At 55.7% G+C, this 21051-nt stretch overlaps 1 protein-coding gene across 1 annotated transcript; it reads left to right on the forward strand.

The window, feature by feature from the left end:
- Positions 1-263: 263 nt before the first annotated feature.
- On the forward strand, positions 264-21051 carry GASK1A (golgi associated kinase 1A). The gene is made up of 5 exons (XM_084903206.1): positions 264-555; positions 13059-14288; positions 19069-19191; positions 19863-19966; positions 20636-21051. The coding sequence occupies exons 1-5, from the start codon at positions 553-555 to the stop codon at positions 20844-20846; spliced, it is 1671 nt and encodes a 556-aa protein (XP_084759332.1). The 5' UTR covers positions 264-552; the 3' UTR covers positions 20847-21051.

A 21051-nucleotide genomic window follows, 5' to 3' on the forward strand; every position in this document is an offset into this window, starting at 1 on the left:
CACCATGGAGGCGGGATGGGCTATGCGCCCCGGCCCTGCGCTATGCGCCCCCGCCCCCCCCCCCCCCCCCCCTGCCCTGGCTTATCAGCCCTCGGAGGCGGGACAGTGCCTTCCTAGCACCTGGGCCCCGGCTTTAGGCGGCTGCAGCTGCCCCAGGCAGGGCTTTTATTGTGAAAGGAGCTCCCCCTTCCGCGCTTTCGGGGAAGCGAAGAGGCTGAGCCAGGACTTGCCGCAGGGACTTTGCAAACTCGGCAAACGTTCCTAGCAGATCGCGGAGGCTCGAGGCTGCAGAGCGCTCCCCCAGACCCGCAGATCCCACGTGCATTTGCCCAGACCTCCTCTATCAACTCCACCGGCGAGCATCCCAGCGCACGTCGCACACCCAGGAGTTGTCCAGGGGCCACCTGGCTGCTGGGAAGCTGTGGACCTTTGGTCCTGGAAACCCACGTCCAGGGAAGCCTGGCAAGCCACTGCGCCAGGGCGGCCTGGATGGCAGGATGAGCTGGTGAGCCAACTGAGCACGGAGGAGTGGGTCCAGCCATCGTGGGGGACATGGTAGGAACCGCAGGAGGGGAAGCGCGGTGGGAGGGTGGGGCGGACTCCCACGCAGGTGGCCACATGCAGCGTGCACCCCGGTGGGCGTGGCGAACCTGCGCAGGTCGACCTGCAGGTTCCACGGGGGCAGCGGCGCCTTTCCTTTCTGCACCTCGGAAGGGGGCACTCAGCTTGGCTGCCTCCCTTGGTGGGGAGACCGTGGTTCTGGGCGTTCATTGTGCACCCGCACATTCCATAACCTCCTCTCCTCTCTGCACAAACTCCATCCAGTCCACAGGCCTGGAGAGGAGAAGGTTCTGGCAGGCACCCATGGCAGCCTCAGATGTGTGAGACCCCTTAAAGTCGTTTTATTCCACTGGAAAATGCGTGTGAATTTTATATTCTGTAGCTTAGGCACGTTTGAATATTAAAAGTAACGCCTTACGGGTATTGCCCTGAAATCACATTGGCCTGGTCAGGTTCCAATGCCTGGCTCCCACCCCGGGCCCCCTCCCTCCTGGGACCACAGAGCAGGTGTGGGAGCGCTGGCCAGTCTGGGATCCCATTCATGCCATGGGAAAACCCTCTTCCACTGACAGAGCTCAGACGCCAGCAAGCAGAAAAGATGGCCAGACCCTCTGAGAACGTGACCGAGGCAGCTTAGCCGCAGCCCCCTGCAGCATTGGCAAAGGGGCTTCCCCCGGGCGGCTGCTTGTTAGCTCTGTTCCAGGTAGAAGCTACCTGCAGGATCCACCCCACAGCCTCCCACAGCCCACTGACCCGCCCTGTGGGGGTTCAGTCCCTGGGATAACTCTCCTGGCTGCTTCTGTGACCCGCCCCCTCGTCCATGCGCAGAGGGCACACTGGAGCGCAGGGAGTGTAGCTGCGGGCCTGGGTTTTAGGAGGGCTTTAGGGATCCCCTGTGGGATGGAGGGCCTCTGGGAGAACAGCTCCCCTGGGCCAGGGGTCCTGGCAGTGTCGGCACCGGAGGCCCAGAGCTGGTCAACAGGAGCTGGGGGCTCAGGAAGGTTCTTCCTCTCCTCGCCCCATCAGTGTGCAGGTCCCCCACAGACACCGCGGCCTCTCCACATGCCCGAGGCACTGGGTGCAGCTGGGAGCGACGGGGAAAGGCAGAGGGACTGGGCCAGAAGGGGGTTTGTGCTGGCCTCGCTGTTGGGTGTCTCTGAGCAAGCACTCTCGTGTTCTGAATCTCAGACCCCTCGTCTATAAAACAGGTTGTTACAAGGAGCACGTGGAATCATAGAAGCGAAAACACTCGGTGCCCCCAACGGTGCTAGAAGAAGAATGAGGGTTTTTCCAAGGTCCCACAAAAATGGGGTTTCCTCCGGTCAGGACCGAAAGCAAACTGTCAAATAAAACAGACGCCATGGATGTCACCCCCCGCATTTCATGCGGTACCTGTCAGGGGTGCTCTGGGACTCTTCTGTAAGTGTGGAGGCGGTGCAGACAGTTCCTACTCTAAAACAGTGTTCTTGCTCCTTTAAATCGCTCCCCAGGTGGGAAATGCCCAGTGTGTGGAGAGGTTGGCCCTGTCTTTGTTCCCTGGGCCTCTGTGCTGGGTGGGAAGGCAGCCCCCACTCAGCAGCAGCCCCTGGCGTCTAACGTGGCATTTGAGTCCCTCAAGAAGTTAGACCAGTTTTGGAATCCGAACTGGCAATCCAGGCTGAGCCCGGAGGAACCGGATCCCCTCTCGGCGCGGTCACCCGCCTCACCTGCAGCTCCTGCTGCTCATGTTAGCCGGGGGAGCACAGGGCTGGCTGGGAGCAGAGGGTTTTAACCATCTGCCGGCCCAACAACCCCAAGCAGGAGTTGGTCCTAACACCGTGCATTGGAAGTGGGGGTGGAGGGTGATTGGACTCACAGAGAAATGAGTGTCTTGGCTGTTTGAGGGGCCAGGGGGAGAAATGTACTTCAGGGGGCCTGCAAAGATGCTGACAACCCCCTGGGAGGAGGCCGGGAGCTCCAGCCCTCCCTCTCCGTACACAGTACCAACGTGCAAACAGGTCTCCTGAGGCCCCGGTGCTGAGCCTCCTGAGCTGCCTTTTATGTGACTGCTAATGTGTTTCCATCTGGGCCATGCGGGGCACCGTCCCTGTATTGTTGGATGTGTCTACTCTGGCCCCTGTCTACAGTTTTTTAATTTACATATTTAAATTAATATGTAGAGCTAATATTTACATATTTAAATTAACATGTAAATTTATTATATGGACAGCGTAGTGAGGATGCAGCGGTGGTTTGTGGGTGACTCTGGGCTGCCCTTCTCTGTGTGGACCCCCGTGTCCTGCACACAAGCACAGACACCTGGTCTTGGAAGTGGCCTGGGGTCCGGCCATGCTCCCGAGGGCTGGCCTGGTGGCTCCAGAAGTGCTCACCGAGAGGAAGCTAGGAAGCGCTGTAAGTAGCAGCTGGTGAATTCAGGGTGAAGGGGTGAGAGCGGAAGGAAGGGAGGGGGTGTGGGGTGCAGGGGGATGAGGAAACAGTGGGGGCCTCGTGCTGGTCTCCAAGTCTCGCCTGGTTTGGATGAACACGTGTCTCCTTTGGGCGTGAGTCTCACTCCCAGTGGCCTTGGAACTCCTGAGTACTCAGCACATCTAGGCCACGAAAGGGGAATTCACAGTCTGTGCATGAGTGCATATCCGTGCTCCCTCTCGCTCCCTGCTGCCTTCCCATCCATCCATCAATCCATCCATCCATCTATCCGAAAATGCCTGCTCTAAACCAGACATTGTGCTAGGGTAGAAGATATACCCCAAAATAACACAGACCCTGCCCCCCACCCCCCGGGGCATATGCAGTCAGTGATGCTGCTTGTGTGTGCCTGTGTGTGTGCACCTGTGTGGGCGTGTATGTAAATTAAAAAATAATTAAACAACAAAAAGAGGGAAGGCAACCTAGCAGAAGGAACCGCATGTGCAAAGCCCTAGAGGCAAAAGTGATCTGTTAAAAGTTGTCTGGGAGGGAGTTGGGGGAACCTCGTAGAAATGGGGCTGGAGGCAGAGCCTGGCTGTTGGGCAGTAGTCTCCAGACCAGCCAGGAATTGGGAGAGAGAGAGAGAGAGAGAGAGAGAGAGAGAGAGAGAGAGAGAGAGAGAGAGAGGGGGGGGGAGAGGGAGAGAGAGAGAGAGAGAGAATGAGCCTGGAGAGGTGGAGTTGTGTTTGCACTTTAGACAGCAGTTGGGGGTGGTGCAGGGAGTAGAGTGGAGGGGAATGTCAATCAGTTGTGATCCTGTTGGACAGGATGGAGGAACGGGCCCTGCATCTCGAGAGGGAGCAGCTGGGAGGGGGTATGTGGGCAGAACTTCCAGCCCTTGGTGACCTCGGATGGGGGCCTGCGGGCAGGGCAGGAGTGACTTCAGTTTCTTGCTCAGGCATCTGGGTGTATAGGTGTCTCTTTATGTACCTGCCTTCTTCCTCTCTCTCTTCATCTTCACTTTTATTTATCCTATGTGTCCTTTAGTCACACTTAGAAGTAATCATGATATCGAAGCCACTTATTTGAAAATGGTACCAATCATTTTAATTCTATAAAACAGATAAATATGTGCTATTCTTAAGTTTTGACATTTCTCCTTCGTCCTCTGAATGGGTCCTGCCTTTCTACTTGTAAGACGGATAGATGTCGCTGCCATACTAAATGACCACAGTGTTAGGTTGCCCTGGCCACTTTGCCGCGGTCCCTGGTGCCCTCTGCCAGCCAGCACAGCCACACCGGGCCTGTCCTCCTGGCCACAGGCCCAGCTCACCGCCCCTGCGGGAGGGTGGTTAGGGGCTGTAGCAGCCCCCCTCACCTAGCCCAGCTTCCCCAATGGCTGACCGTGGGCTTGGGTTTCTGCTAAGTGGCTGTGGGAAGGGGCTGTGTCACGTGCTGTTTACTTGTGGGCAGTTTTTGCTTGGCTTTCGAGGGTGTTTGCTTGCAGTGAGCAAACGGTCTCTGCAGAACCATCTGGAGAATTCAGATCCTTCCCTCTTGGCTGGGCAGCAGGTTCTCGGCTCCATGTTTAGGAGCCAAGTCAGGTAGGGATTTTTCCAGAAACACCATCCGCCAAAAATCTGGGCAAAGACAGCAGCGGGGCTAGGCTAAAAGACAGGATGGGAGAGAAAAAGGGGGCAAGCCGGAGCCGGAGCTGGAGCCGGAGCTGTTGGGTGGGAGGTGAGGAGAGTGAGACTTGGACAGAAAGGCCGGCCCCCGTCTGTGGGCACCTGCACGGGGCAGACAGGTGTCCTCCCGGCCTGAGCGGCTGCACTGGGCAGAGGCTCTGAGCCGGGTCTCCGCAGAGCAGGCATGTTTCCCGCTGGCCTGGCCGGTGAAGGCCGACGGTGGGCCCTGTGCTCCTGCCAGGAGCACATCGGCGGGGCAGACTGGGCTTGTCCGGCGCTGGCCTTGCCTCTGTCCAGACTGGCTTTGCACCGGCGTTGTGCGGTGACTTCAGTGCCCCCGGCGCTGTGGGATTCTCAAGACATTCTGTCAAGGACTTAAAAAGTGGCTTTAGGTCTTTTATTTATTTATTTTTAAAAATAGATTTTATTGATTTTTTTTTTTTTTTTTTTTTTTTTACAGAGAGAAAGGGAGAGGGATAGAGAGTTAGAAACATCGATGAGAGAGAAACACCGATCAGCTGCCTCCTGCACACCCCACACTGGGGATGTGCCCGCAATCAAGGTACATGCCCTTGACCGGAATCGAACCTGGGACCTTTCTCAGTCCCCAGACTGACACTCTAACCACTGAGCAAAACCGGTTTCAGCAGCTTTGGGACTTTTAAATGCATGGTGACATGTTTGAGTGGAAAGGGAAGATCCAAACCTGTAACTTGATCAGAGGGTCACGATTTCAAAAAGGGCAGGATCCACAGCTGCCTTCATCCGTTTCATTCGTTTCCCCGGAGGAGATGAATGAAGCCAGGCCTCAGGGGAAATCAGATGACCCACAGAGCAGCCTCGGGTGGGGGTCCCAGCACCCTCCTCCGAAGCAGGAGTGTTTGGTGGGTGGGACTTCGGGTCGCACTGTCAGGACGCCTGGGTCCAGTGGAAGGGAAACTGCAGCTGGTTTGAGGACCGGAGGCTGGGATGCCCGTGAATGGGCCATTTGGATGTCCATCCCGGTGCTGGGAGGTGGGTGGGCGGGACACACAGGCCTCTTTCTCCTGGACAGAGTGGCTCTGTTGTCTGTCCACACAGACGCTCAGTGTGCACCTCCTGGGAGACCTGGACCCTGGCGCAGGCACTGGCCGTTGGCAGTGGGTGGCCTCCTGGACAGCACTCGCATCCCCACCCCCTCCCCAGCCTCCCCCCTCTCCCCGCATACCCGGCCACGGCCTGCAGGTTCTGGTCTGAGTTAGCTCACCCAGCGAGTTCTCTCTATTCCCAGCCCCGACCACCCCCACTTCTCCCGGTGCCTTAGAGATCCCATTGCAACTACAAAGGTGCTATTGTATTTCCTTCTTTCAGAGCGTTTTCTCTTGCAACTTGAGTTAGAATCTTCTCTTTGAGGGGGAAGGGGGAACGGATGGCTGACTGGGCAGTGCCACCCTGTTTAGTCACTTCAGTGGCATCTCCCTGGCAGTGGCCCAGGGTGACTGGGTTTAAACTGTAATTGTCCCGGCCTGATTCGGTACAGTTTTAAAGCATGAACATTTCAGAGGGTGAGTGGTCGTCTGAACTGGATTCAAGCTGCTTCCTACCTCGGACAAGCCAGTGAACCTTTAACCTGGCAGCTGCAGGCCCGCCCCCCCCCCTACTTCCCCATGAAGATAACACTGCCCTCTTGTGGCAGGGGGGGGTGTCTCATGCTGCAATGAGCAGAAAGCGCCTCGTCGGCACGTACCCTGTTTCCCCGAAAATAAGACAGTGTCTTATATTAATTTTTGCTCCCAACGATGCGCTAGGTCTTATTTTCAGGGGATGTCTTATTTTTCCATGAAGAAGAATACGGTACACATTGATTGTTAAATGAAAATAAAGGAAATTTATTACCTGTATACGGTACGGTAGTACGGTAGTTGTCAATACAAACCAAACAAACTGTGAATCCTACAGTATCAAGAATTTACTCATTTATTCAATGACATTCATGTCATCATCTTCTGGAACATCATCATAACAATCCAATTCCTGAATTTCCTGGTGAATGTCTTGTGACTCCATTTCTTTCAGAATCAGTGGACCAAATCTCTCATGTTTGTTTAGCCTAAGGGGGGCCTTATTTTCGGGGGATGCCTTATATTTCACTCAGAAGGAAACCTATAAGTAGATCTTATTTTCGGAAGATGTCTCATTTTCGGGGAAACACGGTAGTAAGTACTCAATTAACGGGAGCTGGGATGACATGGCCCCTGGACAACAGACATGGCTGAAGATGCAGCAGCGGGGCCCCTGGGACAGTTAGTAGGATCGTGCAGGGGGGCATGAGTTGGGGGTAGCCCCAGGAAAAGGGGCTCTGGCCTGGGGGGATGTGTGCTATAAACGGACTGCCTTTCTACCAGCTATGAGGACCATCCCTGCAATGGTGAGCTGGAGAAAGATGTAATCGAGTGATAGATATAGACGTGTGCCTAGTTCAAGGGTTCCATCTTAAAAAAAAAAAAAAAAAATACTGTCCAGTTGGGATACAACATGATAGTAGTTCCGGGTGTACAACAGGGCGGTTAGACACTTACAGAGTGGTCACCCGGTCTGCCTAGTACTTCAGGGTTCTGGACCATGAGATTTGGGGGAGCCCTCATCTTGGTTGAAGAAGAGTCCCCCCTTTGTGGGCACAGATCTCTGAAGGAAACGCGGCGTTTCCTCGATGAGGGATGCAGGCACGAGCCACAGGAGTGCTAGCAGGACCCGAGTGGCCAGAGAGCAGAAGTCTCTGGAAGGCTGGAACAGCCCAGAGGGAACGTGCGTAACTTTTTTTCAGCAGCCGTTTCCACTCCCTCCCGCCCCAAGCCCGAGACCACTATGTAAGGCTGCTAATAAGAGGCAACCAGAGAAAATCTCCAACAAATGACAGGGTCTCCAGAATTCCTGCTCTCTGCGGTGTCCCCACACTGCTGCTCTGTGCGCTGGAACAAGATGGTGATTCAGTCATGGGTACGGAGCGGGCTCTTGCGGCCAGCCGGGCTGCCCCAATGTATAATCAGCGTGGAGACTGGAGCCCCACAACCAGTAAATGGGGAGGGAGGAGGGAGGAGAGAGAGAGACAAAGAGCACAATGGTTAACTCCCTCCTGTCTAGGGAGCAGAGGATTCCCAGGCCCATCTCTAGGGTCCCAGGAGGAGCCTTCACCTCCTTCTAAACGTCGTTTACTGAGCATCTGCTCTGAGTCTGGAGTAACTGTCAGCACTGGACATGTTAACTCATTTAACTCTCATGACTGCCCTGGAAGGTGACAGCTTCCGCTGGCTTCCCCGGAAGCCGACCTTCAGACGAGGATCCCTGTGCTTGGAAGATGCCACCGAAGGGTGGGCTGGGGTGAGGCCAGTTTGGAAGACAGTGTGCCTGTTTCTGCATTAAAAAAAAAAAAAAATTCTTTTATTGATTTCAGAGAAGAAGGGAGAAGGGAGAGAGAGATAAAAGCTCCAGTGATGAGAGAGAATCATTGATTGGCTGCCTCCTACACGCCCCACACTGGGGATCTATCCCGCAACCTGGGCATATGCCCTTGACCGGAATCTAACTGGGATCCTTTAGTCTGTAGGCCGACTCTCTCTCCACTGAGCCAACCCAGCTAGGGCAGTTGCTGCATTTTGAGATCACCACACCTCCCTGCCAACATGCTCTCTGTTTCCTGGACCAACCTGGTGCCTCCCCCAGGCCAGCACCTCCCCTCCCACAGGCCCCAGGCTGTCAGAAGGCAGACGTTTCCTCGGTCTAACCCCCCATAACGCTCCCTGGAACACGTCTGGGGAGCCGAGGGCCTCAGGAATGCACACAGGAAAAGCACGATCGTCCTTTAAATCCATTCCTTCTCGCGCTTGTTGGTTTAGCGTGCTGTGCCCAGGGGACCCACTGTCAGGTCATCCAACGAGGGGCTGCAGTGAAGGACAATTTGGCTTCCATTGTGTTTGGGGCAGGATGCGGTCTGGAAGACACTGGAGACTCATTTCTCCTCCTGGCTAGTTTGCCTTTTAAAGTCTTGCCCTGGACCCATTTCCTGAACTCAGATGACCATTGTCTTAAAGACGGGGAAGGAAAACCTCATTCTTTTGGGCCCCGTGGCACCGCTGAACCAGGAGATGCCTGTCCCAGGAGGGAGAGGGTCCAGCGCTGGACCAACTTCACTTCATGCCACCGAGGAGCCGAGTGTAACCCTCCCGGCTCCTTTCCTTGGTGGAGCCTGGTGGTGTACGGTCCGGGGTCAGGAGCCATTCCTCCTGACACTGAGGCAACTTAACCCAAGCAGCACGGGCCCCGTCCTGCTGGGCCAGGGCAGGAGGCCTGGCAGAGGGGTCGGAGCCAGAGCCATGAAATACCCGTCTGTGTCCGTGCGCTCCCGCAGCCCTTGCCAAGTGTACGGACGGGGAGACAGTGCTTGCTTATTTACTCAAGGCAGAGCGGAGACGGGGAAACGCGATGGACTGCCCTCACCCCTTTTGAAAGAGGAGAGCTGAGATTCCAGGAGTGTGTGTGTGTGTGTGTGTGTGTGTCCGGGGGCGGGGGGGGGGGGGGGGGAGGGGTGCAGCTGCCGACTTTCAGGAATGCCTCATTCTGCCAGGAGCCTCTGAGAAATTAGAGGAGGAGAAGAAATAAGGGGACAGGCCATTACAGCCCCAGCGCTGGGGGACTCTGGGTCACCTGCACTATTTGAATTTATGTGGCCAGTCGTCTCCTATTGCTGGTCTAACAATGACTATGAACTCGATGGCTTAAAACAACAGAAATTTGTCCTCTGACAGTCCTGGGAGCCAGAAGTCGAACTGAGTCTTACAGAGCTCGACTCAAAAGTGGGTACCTCTGCCCAGTCCCGCCCTCCTCCCCTCCAGCCCCGGGCTTCTGGCTGGGAGGAGTCCAGTGTCCCAGTCCCCAAGGGTGAGAGCGCCTCGGAGCAGGTCAGGTTCTACGGGAAAGGCAGCAAAGCGGGCTAAGAGAGTTAACGTTTCCATTCCTAGCGCTGTTTCTGAAGAGATCATTTTTACTTTGGCCGAGCCTTTGGCGGAATAATTTCTCGAGTTGCTTTTCTTATTCTCGGGAGGGTGTGGAGAATTCACTCTGGATCCGATTTCCGCGACCTCTCAATGTGACGTCCTTCTCTTTCTTGTTTTCCTGGCTGGCGTTCCCTGGGGCTCTCTCCGTCTCTCTCCTCCCCTGACGGAGAGCCATTGCTTTCTAAGGTGTCACGTGGTCTCCCGTTGCCATCTGTGCAATGAGGAAGTTTCCATGGCGTCCCCAGGTGACCGTGGCCCTGAAGTTATGCTGGAACCCGGCCAGACAGCCAGGGAGGGTCGCATCGCGTGGGGAGAAGGGAGATGGAAAGCTGAACCCAGCGGAACTGCCAGTTACCCTGCCCCGGACCTTCAGCCCCGCCTCTGCCATCAACCCCCAAGGCCAAATATCTGTGGCGCCTTTGCCTGTTCAAATTGCTTTTCCTCCGCCATGCCAAGGATAGCGTTGGCAGGGGCCGTGCGGGAAGGGGGAGGAGGAGATGAAAGAGATTTTCACTTTGAAGAAGGACGTTGTTCTGTCCTTAAGAACCCCCTTCGCCGCCCAGCACGCTGTCCCGTCCTTCCCGGCCGATGAGCGGAGGCCCAGGTCTGCTCCTCTTTTTTTGACATCTGGGCGTTGAGAAAAGCCGCGTTGCCTCTGTCCCTGCCGGCGGCTCCTCTGCAGCAGCCGGTGGTGCGGGGTTTAGAGCAGGATGTCCTGGGAGGTGGTCCGGGGAAGGACGGCTAGTGCCCCCCAGAGAGGCACGATCCCGGCGGGGATTTCCCAAAGCAGAAGAGCGGTCCTCTCCCTGTGACCCTTCCGATGTGAGGCAGGAGCAGGACAGACGGTACTTGAGTTCTTTCCTTCAAGTGTCCTGTCTCTCCAGCTGTCCCTGTGCAAAGGCCCCCGGCGCGTGTTGGGATTTTCCTTCCAGTCCTTCTCAGAAGCCCTCCATGGCGTCCTCTCCGCGTGCCACCTGCCCATCTTACGGCGCCCCTGGTTCACGGATGTGTCTGTGACCAGGCTGCCCCATCCTGTCACCACAGCCGGAGCCCCTTCTGTATCACACCCTTGTTAGTCAGCGGGAGGACGCGGCTCTCTGTAACTGATTTGCCTTATTGTTATGTAAGTTTTCAGGTGCCCTTTAATTTAATACTTGTCTACACCACATAGTGTTCACCACTGTAAACCTAGTTACCATCTCTCACCAACCACTAAGCCGCCCTGTTGTTTGACCGGGGCACACACTGAGGCGGGCGGGTCCTGCCGGGTCCCCCCCCCCCAGCAAACGTTCTAGTCTAGTGTTCATTTCCTTTCTCCTTCCTCTCATGGACTCTTCATTACTCAGCTGAATAGTTCTCTTCAGAGGATCCCCCTCCCCGCAATCTGATCAAAGCTGCCTTTCTTTCCGCAAAGCTTTCCTTGGGTGGCCCTGCGGGGACATCTGCTCAGGGCTGTTTGAATCTCAATCTCTCTCTCTCTCTCTCTCTCTCTCTCTCTCTCTCTCTCTCTCTCTCTCTCGGCACAGCTGCGCACTTGCCAACTCCCCCAGGTTGTCTGAGCCAAGAAGGCCTAGAGACGGATCCAAACGTTTTGTCTCCTTGAGGCATTTTAAAAATATGGTTTTCTTCCCCCAATGGCATCCAAAAATTTGAGAATACAGCTGACGAATCCAACTTGAAAACATACTTGCCTTTTTAGAAGGAAGAAAACAACACCCAGAGTCTTTGTCAGTGGCCATTTCTCCTTTTAATTTTAATGTCAGACATTCGCGTTCTTGCCAGCTGTGCGAGCCCGGGCACATCTCAGCGCTCTGCACATGGCGGTTTTCTCATCTGTAGAGAGGAATGCTGTGGCCCCACTTCCTTACATTCTTGTGGGGAGGAAAGGAGATGCTCACCGACATGCGGTGAGAAGTTATCATCAGTGGGGAGGAGTGGGGCCCCACTCGTCACCCTCCGGGGTCTCCTCTACAGAAATCCTCACCATTTCTTCCGGAGCTGCATGGGCAGGATCTTCAGTGCTGAGTTCTGGCTGTAATAGAAATGGGAAATGATCTGATGACCCTTCCTGTAGAGGAATGGGTAAAGGGTTGTGGCACAGCCCCTCTGTGAACCATTGTGTACCAGTTAAATAACTTTACATGGAAAAGGGTAGAGATAGACACAGCCATGGGACATGTTGTCATGTCAACCAAAGCAAGCTGTGGCGTAAATGCCTCCTTTTTTATTATTTATTTTTTATTTCAGAGAGGAAGGGAGAGGGAGAGAGACAGAAACATCAACGATGAGAGAGAATCATTGATTGGCTGTCTCCTGCACACCCCCTACGAGGGATCGAACCTGCCACCCAGGCATGTCCCCAGACCAGGAATCAAACTGTGACCTCCTGGTTCCTAGGCTGATACTCCACCACTGAGCCACACCGGCTGGGCTAGTCATCTCCTTTATGCTAAAAGGAATTACCACCTGTAGTAGACTGAGAAACTGGTACAGCCACTAAGGGAGACAGCATGGAGGTTTCTCAACGTATTAAACATACAACCGCCTTCTGCGTTAAGTTGACGAGGTAATAAGATGAATCAATTCTGACTTCATTACAGTGGCTCAGACAGCTCTTGGCAGCCCTGCTCCCGTGGGTCCCGCAGGCTCCCCAGCTCCTTCCTTCTGGTGACTCCGCGGTGTCCGGGCATTAGCACCCGGAGAGCTTGTAAACACGCAGGTTTCTGGGCCGCTGTTTTGATGGAGCAGTTCTGGGTCGGGGCCTGCGAATCTGCCTTTCTGACAAGTTCCCAGGCGATGCTGATGTTTATGGTCCCGGGACCACGTGTGGAAAATCACTGCCCCAGGGTGTGTCCTTGCCAACAGGTGCAGAGCTGGTGGCTGGCCGCCCACTTCCTTTTGAGCAAGAGGGGCAGGCAAAAGTGACGGACTCCTGCCAGGGGCACGGACTTAGTCACGTGGCCACCCCTGGCTGCAGGGAGGCTGGGCAGAGCCATCGTAGCTGAGCAGCCCTGTGCCCCGGGAAAGGCAGGAGTGTGTTTGTGGGAAGTAGAGGCCCGCAGAGTGGCCCTGGGACTCTGGGAGATCACGAGAGGGCCGGCATTCAGCGGTGAGGACAGATGTGGAAGAGGCTATGGTGCTTGGTGACCAGTGTCACATGGCTGTTCATTCAGGGGAAGCCCAGGTCTGCCTGCAGGCATCGCCAAGGCTGCCCTGGACTCAGGCAAGCCAAGCTTTGAAGCAGGAGTGCTGGCCTCTGTGCCTTTCCCTCTCCAGGACCCAGGCGGGGCCTCCTTTCCGCAGCCCCAGTGTTTTGTGGGCTGGGCGGATGTTACCCCAGATCTCAAACTTTCTTCTTCAACCCCGCCCCCAGGCACCTTGGGTCTGGAGAAAGCTGCGTGGCAAGAGGCGGCCGGCCATGGCGTTCTGCCTCCTGATGACCCTGTCTGTGATGGCCGTCACCCGTTTCCCCGCGCAGCCTCAAGCCGCCGTGGAGCCCCAGGGGGTCACCGGCACCCCAGCCCCCCACGCCCCGCAGGCTCTGCGCTCTCGCTGGAGGCAGTGGACAAGGAATCTGCGATTCTGGAGAGGCTGGGCCCTGCCCACGAGTTCCGTCCCGGAGTGCACTGAGGAGCGAGGCCACCGGAGGAGAGTGGACAGCAGGCACGTGGGGCGGGTCAAGAGGGACATTGCTTTGGCACCTCTGGGAGATCTGAGACTCAGAACCCCGCGTCTTGTGCCCCTGAAGGAGGATGCGGTCAGGAGTCCAGGAGCCAAAGACCTGCGACCCCCTCGGGAGGATGGTCCCATCCGGGAGGCACAGAGTGACATGGGCACCCTGGTCAGCCCCGTCACAGGGCACCGGAGAGCTGCTGCTGGCCCGACCCTGCGGCCCCATCCAGGGAGCGGCAGGGCTCTGCCAGGGGCCGGGAGCAGCACCATGACGGGTGAGCAGCCAGCAGGGCATCCCACCCCGGCCACAGGGACTTGTCGGTGGCCTGGCTCTTTCGGGGAGCTGCAGGGATCCATGTGGTGTGCCCCCGAGACCCCTGGGCTGCTAACCGGCTCGGGGACCGACGGTCTGGTGCCCCCGTGGTTCACAGAACATGATGTGCAGATCCTCCGGCTGCTGGCCCATGGGGAGGTGGTGGGCAAAGCCAGGGTCCCCGGCCACGGGCAGGTGCTGCAGGTCGGCTTCTCTGCTGAGGGTGCCCATCTGGACACGTCTCCTGGGCTCAGCGGACTCTGCTCCCAGGGACTCTGCGGCCTGATCAAGAGGCCCGGGGACCTGTCCGAGGTCCTGGCCTTCCACGTGGACCGCGTGCTGGGGCTGCGCCGGAGCCTGCCGGCCGTGGCCCGGCGCTTCCGCAGCCCCCTGCTGCCCTACCGCTACACGGACGGGGGCACCAGGCCCCTCATCTGGTGGGCGCCTGACGTGCAGCACCTGGGCGACCCTGACAATGACCAGAACTCGCTGGCCCTGGGCTGGCTGCAGTACCAGGCCCTGCTGGCTCGTGGCTGCAGGGAGCCGGGCCGGGCGCCCTGCCTGGGCATCCACCACGCGGAGTGGGCACGCCTGGCTCTCTTCGACTTCCTGCTCCAGGTACGTGGGGGCGGCTGAGTCCTGGAGGGCAGCAGAAGTGGGGGCAGGTGGTGACTTCCCCCAGCCGTGTTTTTTGAGCACCAGGCACCTGCTTTTGTTATTCTCCAGGCTCCGGGCTCATTCATCCAGTTCCGAGGGCCGGAATAGCGAGTGGCAGCTCATGAGAGCTGATGGTTCACATTCTGAGGGGTTTTGTGAGCTGGTTGTGAAACACAGGCATTTAAAATCTTTAATTATAAACAAGGAAACAAAACAAAAAAGGAAAAAAATTAAATTATAAAAACTAATAATTAGCCATAAAGGTAGTAGATACTTGGAACCCATAACTTCCTAGTTCTCTCGCCACATTTCCCCTGTTATCTGTGCTCCTGAGGCTATGGCGTGTCTGGGAGACACTGTGTGGTGGTGGTTCGTCTCCTGTCAGTTCTGCTGTCAGGCGTGTTGGCAGCTCGGATTGGCCAGGGTGTGGCCGTTCACACCATGAGAGTCAGCACGTGCTGCCATGGGCCCCCTCCTCCCGGGCAGTTAAACATTTACCAGCACACGACTGTGTATAACATTATATCCGTGACTCAGCAAGGACTCAACATGGCTGCGTAATTGAGAGAGAGAGAGAGAGAGAGAGAGAGAGAGAGAGAGAGAGAGAGATGGGTTATACAGGTCAAGCCTGGGCACTGAAGGGAGAAGGAAGCCACAGGGCAGCTGAGGTCCCTGTTGTGCCAGCAGGTAGCCTGGAGTTTCTGGGGACCCCCATCAGGGCACAGGGGTAACTGGGGGACTGTGGCCATCAGCTATTTCCTGTCTGCTCTGGGGTTGCTCTGTGGTGCACAGTCCACGTTACTCAGAGTTGCCCACCGGGATTGGGCCCCCCACCCCACCCCGGTACCCGCAGTGGTTGCTGCTGGCCTCCCTGGGTCTTGTCTCCTGCTTGGTTTTGGGATCAGTTCACAGATCAACTGCTTTCACTCGAATCCTTGTCTCGCTTGGTCTGTCCCAGATGATAACACTGACCTGCGAGGTTTCTGCACAGGAGATCCTTTGTGAAATGTACGTAAGGCAGTACCTGGGGGAGGCACACACTCAAGAATGAGCAGGCCCTGCCCCTGACACTTGTCAGAAATGGATTCATCCAGTCTTCATGGAAAGTTTATGGGTGAGATACCACATTTACCTCTGTTAAAGTGGAGAAATGGAGGCCCAGAGCAGTGACGTTACACGGCTGGAGGAGCGGAGACGCGGCCTGGAGGGTCTGACTCCAGAGCTCACCCTCTCAATCAGCATCTCCAGTCACCCGGCCATCACTGAGGGCAGGAAAAGGGGACCTTTGCAGGGTGCCCTTGAGATCGGGGCACCTCCGCGCAAAGCCCCGGTCCTGCTGAGGTGCACACGGCAGCTTTCCGCTCTGCACAGAGGCCCTCTGTCTGTGCCTGGGGCTGCGGTGTGGGACCTCCCTCCGCTGCCAAGGCCCGCTGTGGGGATGGAAGTCTCGGCCGCCAAAGCACACACAGGTTGGGTGTGTGGTCAGATGCGGCTGGGCTGGCCGTGTGCCGCCTTTTCTCTGGTGTGCGGAAGACTGGTCCGGTCCAGTGCTCCTTTCTGGCTGACGCTGCCTTCCTAGAAACCACGGCAAGTGGAGAGGGCCGGGGCCGCGGGTTTCCCAGCACAGGAACTGGAAGTACCTTCTTTCCGGGAGTTGGGAACAGATTCCACATGCAGCCCATTTTGTGGTATGCTTGCTCCTTTGTTTTGTTTGATCCCGTACAAACCCTTGTTTTTCTGTGAGTGTGTATCACAGTATACCATTTACCTGGACACACAAGAATGGCACACATACATATTTCTATACCCTCACAAGTCCTGTGCTTTTCAGCTCCCACATAGCACTCCGAATTAGTGATTGTAGCGATAATGCTGTGCAGGAGCACGCTTTAAGGCCTGGACTCATACTCCTTTGGCCAAAGCAAGTGAACGGCCACGCCCGTTGTCAGGGAAGGAAGCGCGCTCTGCCCAGAGCTGAAGGCGGAGAGGAGAAAATACCTGTTGGACCATCATCAAATCAGTCACAACATCTCAAACAAATGCGCACTCATACATGCACCTTATAAGCTCACATGTGCTGTAGCCACACACCCACACATACAATCCATAGGGTTCCCAGACACCGTCGTGCAGAAAATTTTAAAATTTGTATATTTATTGCGCTGTTCTTTTATGACTTCTAGGTTAGTCATAAAAGAACAGCTCAATAAATATTTCAAACTAGAAGCCCGACGCACAAACTTTGTGCAAGGGCCTTGGCCCCGGCCTCAGTAGGCTGCGGCAGCTCCCAGGGGCCTCTGCTGCCTCTGCTTCAGCCCCCACCTGCTACAGTTTTGTTTGGAAGGAAGGACATCCAGAAGGATGTCCGGTCTAATTAGCATATTATGCTTTTGTTATTATAGATGGCCGTCCTCATTTCCAGGCTGTTTTGAAAGTTTTCCCATGTGTTTTCATATATCTTTGACCCATCTGGAAGTTACTTGGAGCAAAAGATAAGGTACAAAACGGTGATTTCCCGCCCCCCCCCCCCCCAAATGGCAACCCAATGTCCCAGCATCATTTGCTGAATGATCCATCTTTTCCCCCAGTCTGCAATGTTGCCAGTTTCCACATGTATGTAGGTCTATTTCTGGACTCTTTTCTGTTCCAGGAAAGGGTCTATTTATATGCCAGAATCACACTGTTTTAATTACTGTCTTCATAATTTATGTTACTAACTAGCAGGGCGTGGTCTTACTCATTGCTCTTTCTTATAATTTCCCCCACATCCATGCATACTATTCTCATGAAACTTAAGAGTCAGCTTATCACTTCCTTCTCCTTTCCAAGTCCTTTGGGATTTTATTGGAATCAAATTAAGTTTGTGTGAACTAAGACAGAAATAATTGACACTCTAAAATGTAGAGTCTCCCAGCCAAGAGTCAGATATGTCTCTCCCTTTATTCACGTCCCCAAAAGCATCTTGATGTTTCCTTCAGCTGGGTCCTCGGTTTTATGTTTGGTTATTCCTGGGTATTTCGTCTTCTGTGGCCATTGGAAACGTGACCTTTCTCCTCCTTTATAGGTTCTGGCTGATAGTTCTTGGTCTGGGTGGAGGCTATCATTTTTGTGTATTAGTTTGGTTACTGGCCACCTGCTAACTTGGTTTGGCCACCTGCTAACAGATGTTTGCTTTGTCCTTGGCTTTCCAAGTTCGCCATCATTTTATCTGTAATGAATATCTTCCAATCACCTCTTCTTTCTTTCTCCTACCTCATGACATTGCTGGTGCCTCCAGAGTGATGGTAATAATTAGTGGCATGACAACTGTTTCTGCAAGACTTGGGACAAGTTCTACAGTTTTTGCTGTGGAGGATTCATATTTTAATGGGTGCAGGTCAGGGATGGGGGGAGAGGGGCGTGGGCCATTAGGGACAACCAGCGGTTCTTCTGGAATCCACCAAACCCAGGTCAGGCCCTGGTTGAAGAGCCCATTCTGGCCTAGGAGCCTGGTGAGTCAGTTAGAAGACTTGGCCACCCCTCGTGCCCTGTGCTGGGCTCCCTCTAGACTGAGCCTTCTCCCCAGCTGGGCCTGGTATCCCTCCTGGAAGTCTGCCGTGTATTGTCCTGTTTGGAGACCACAGAGCCACGCCTCCCCCTGAAGCCCCCTCTAGATATGCTGCCAGCCAGCATGCACGTCATCCATTCATTCTTCCACCCCAAAATTTCAGCTAAGTCCCTGGCTGGGCTGAATCATGTGTTGGGTGCTGGGATCAGCTTGAACCACACCTACGCGTTTGCCATCAACAGATGCCAGAAAACAGATGCCTGCCACAGTCTAACTCAGCTGTCAGAGCCAGACTGCCTGGTCTAGACTCCACCACTTGCACACTGTCAGACATCACACATTACCCAGCCCCCATGACTCAGTTTCCCCATCCTTCAAATGGGGATAATAACAGGTTGACCTCCTGGCTGCTAGGAGGGGTTAATGGTGTGTAAAGCATTCAGAGTGGTACGTAGCACAGAGTAAGGGCTTTGCAGACGGCTTTTCAATTAAACAAAAACTTCAGTTCACATCATGATGATGCAACATTGGTAGGTTGGTCAGAAAATTAGAACAGCGAAAGATTTTTTTTTTTTTTTTGGTAGCTCCTCATTTTTTCAAAAAAGGGGGGAAAGAATCAAACCCTGAAGGGCTGTGGAAATGAAATTTGAACTTGGTTTTGTTGGCTGCTAGTCTGCTGTTGTTTTACGGAATTTCTCTTAAGTGGAAAAAAATAACGGGATGGTGTGGCTCAATAATCAAACTGGCGACTGGGCCCGGCCACACCCTTCCTGTTAGAGGCTAAACGGGTGAAGGTCTCGGGAAGCCAGCGATACACGTGTCACACGGGCCAGTGTTCCTTGTAGCTTTCTCTGGAAATAAACGCTGCAGCTATTGTAGTTGAAATCTGCACAGAATGGCCTGGAGCCACGTGTGGCCTCCCTCCCAAGTGGACACACGCTCAGCATCAGACCCTGAAGCCCCAGGCCAGAGCGCAGGAGCAGCTGTGGATGATCGGTGTGTGTGGCTGGCCATCCCCGCTGGCCTGAGCTCAGTGTGCAGGGTGGGCTGCCGGCCAGAGGGCCAGGGCAGAAGCCCCATTAGGAGCCAGAGGCCAGCTACAGGGCCACGGAGGACTGCCCCCAGCGTGTGGCTCAGGGGCCAGGCGGCCTGGGTGCTGTGCCACCCGCCCTCAGAGGAGGGGTGTCCCCACAGGTCCATGACCGCCTGGATCGCTACTGCTGTGGCTTCGAACCCCAGCCCTCGGAGCCCTGTGTGGAAGAGGGGCTTCGGGAGAAATGCACAAACCCGGGCGAGCTGCGACTGGTCCACATCCTGGTATGTCCCTCATCACCCAGACTCCGGTCTTCCTGCCTCCTTCCGAAGATGCTGTTATGAGGTTCTGGGATCGTGTGGTCCAGGGGTTCCCGATCCCGTTCCTTTTAGTAGCAGAACCCTTGGTTTGAATAATATGTAAAAGTGGGCACAGGTGTTGGGCGGGGGTTGGTGACGAGCTGTGTGTGTGAGCCTATACATGGGCCATCCATCCTTCAGTCCTGCGGGCAGCTTACCTGTGCACCTGCCCCATGCTCACCCATGCTCCTCAGCCCTCTGGCCACGAGAGCAGGACTCAGTCCCTCTGCCTCGCAATTCCACAGGATGGCGCTGTGGCCTGGCCCGGGTTTGAACCAGCCAGCTATTTATTAGCAGTGGGGCCTTGTGCAAAGTACTTAACTTCTCTGTGCCTGTTTCTGTAAAACGGGGCTCACACTGGTGGCCCCCTTCTCGGGTTGCTGGGAGGGCTCACTGAGATGATGCTCAGAATGCACTGAGCAGTGTCAGCAGGGTCAGCTGACTGCTCAGCACCTGGGGACCATCTGGCAAGGAGCAGGTGGGTAGTGGGACTGACAGCTCCGGGCCCCCCAGTCTCTTCACCCTGACACAGTCCCTGGGCGCCAGCTAGGCTGCACCCTCCCCCACCTCTGCCTCTGCCCATCTTCTCCCCTGAGGTCCGGAGCAGCGATCCATCTCACCTGGTCTACATCGACAACGCCGGCAACCTTCAGCACCCTGAGGACAGGCTGAACTTCCGGCTGCTGGAGGGCATAGACGGGTGAGGGTCAAAGGTGTTGGGTGGAGGTTCAGGGACTGAGGCTTGATGGCCCTGCTGGAGGCCCTGGGACCTTAAATCGGGGCTCTGGAGAAGTCCACAGCCTGCCATCAGACTGAAGCTGTAAGATCTGAGCCTTGGGAGGGGTGGGGGACCTGGGAAAGCTGAGAGGTATACAGCCAGCAGGCCCTTCAACTCCTGGATGGAGTGCCCCACCCCCAGTATCCAGAGAGCCTCCTAGCCCACAGCACATCCGCTGCCCTGCTGGGGTAGAGGCAGGCTAGCCCTTCCTTTCCTTTGGGTGAGGGTAGCCTGGGTGGGGGTAGCCTGGTAGCCTGGAAGCCTTCTTCCTGCTCAGTCTTGGCAGGCAGCTCAGCCTTCCTAGGACTCTCTGGCCTTTGCCAGCAGAGCAGCAGGCATTGTCCTCGGGAGGGCAGAGTTGACTGGCCTGGCTTCTCTGTGGGATGTGACCACCTGAAAGCTTCATCCCTGCCTGCTCTCACAGCTCAGCGTGGAAGAGTCCCTGGTTAACAAGCCATCCAGGGTGTGGCCCTTGGGACCAGGGTTCCCGGCTGAGCAAGTTCTGGCCTTCTGGCTTCACCTTGCTCAGAAACTCCCTGAGATCACTTTTGCTTTTCCTTTCTCTGCTGACCTTCGGGCACTTTCGTCCAGGTTTCCCGAGTCCGTGGTGAAGGTTCTCCAGTCAGGGTGTCTACAGAATATGCTGCTCAAGTCCCTGCGGGTGGACCCGGTGTTCTGGGAAAGCCACGGCGGGAGCCGGGGCCTGGAGCAGGCTCTCCAGACCCTGGAGCGGCGAGGGCAGGTCCTTCTGGGACACATCTGGAAGCACAACCTGACAGTCTTCAGGGACGAGGACCCATGAACCCCACTCTGCCCAGGAGGGCTCTCGCCTCGCTGTTGGGGGGCTCCCAGCACGACCTGATTGGGTGAGCACCCGTGCTGATGTCTACATGTCCTTGGGTTCACCCATCTTGAAGACAAATGGAAAAAGCCAGAGCCAGAAGGACAGCATGGATGCCATGGGCCGTGCCACCTGCGTGGACGTGGTAAGGTTGCTGGGCTTTCAA

The sequence above is a fragment of the Pipistrellus hanaki genome (assembly GCF_964339955.1).
Source record: "Pipistrellus hanaki genome assembly, chromosome: 13".
Lineage (NCBI taxonomy): Eukaryota > Metazoa > Chordata > Mammalia > Chiroptera > Vespertilionidae > Pipistrellus > Pipistrellus hanaki.

What these genes read in the sequence shown, in the direction of transcription:
- GASK1A (XM_084903206.1), top strand. An exon ending in TGCGACTGGTCCACATCCTG is followed by an intron (nt 19,192 to 19,862) that starts GTATGTCCCTCA and finishes TTCTCCCCTGAG; the next exon opens with GTCCGGAGCAGCGATCCATC. An exon ending in CTGCTGGAGGGCATAGACGG is followed by an intron (nt 19,967 to 20,635) that starts GTGAGGGTCAAA and finishes ACTTTCGTCCAG; the next exon opens with GTTTCCCGAGTCCGTGGTGA.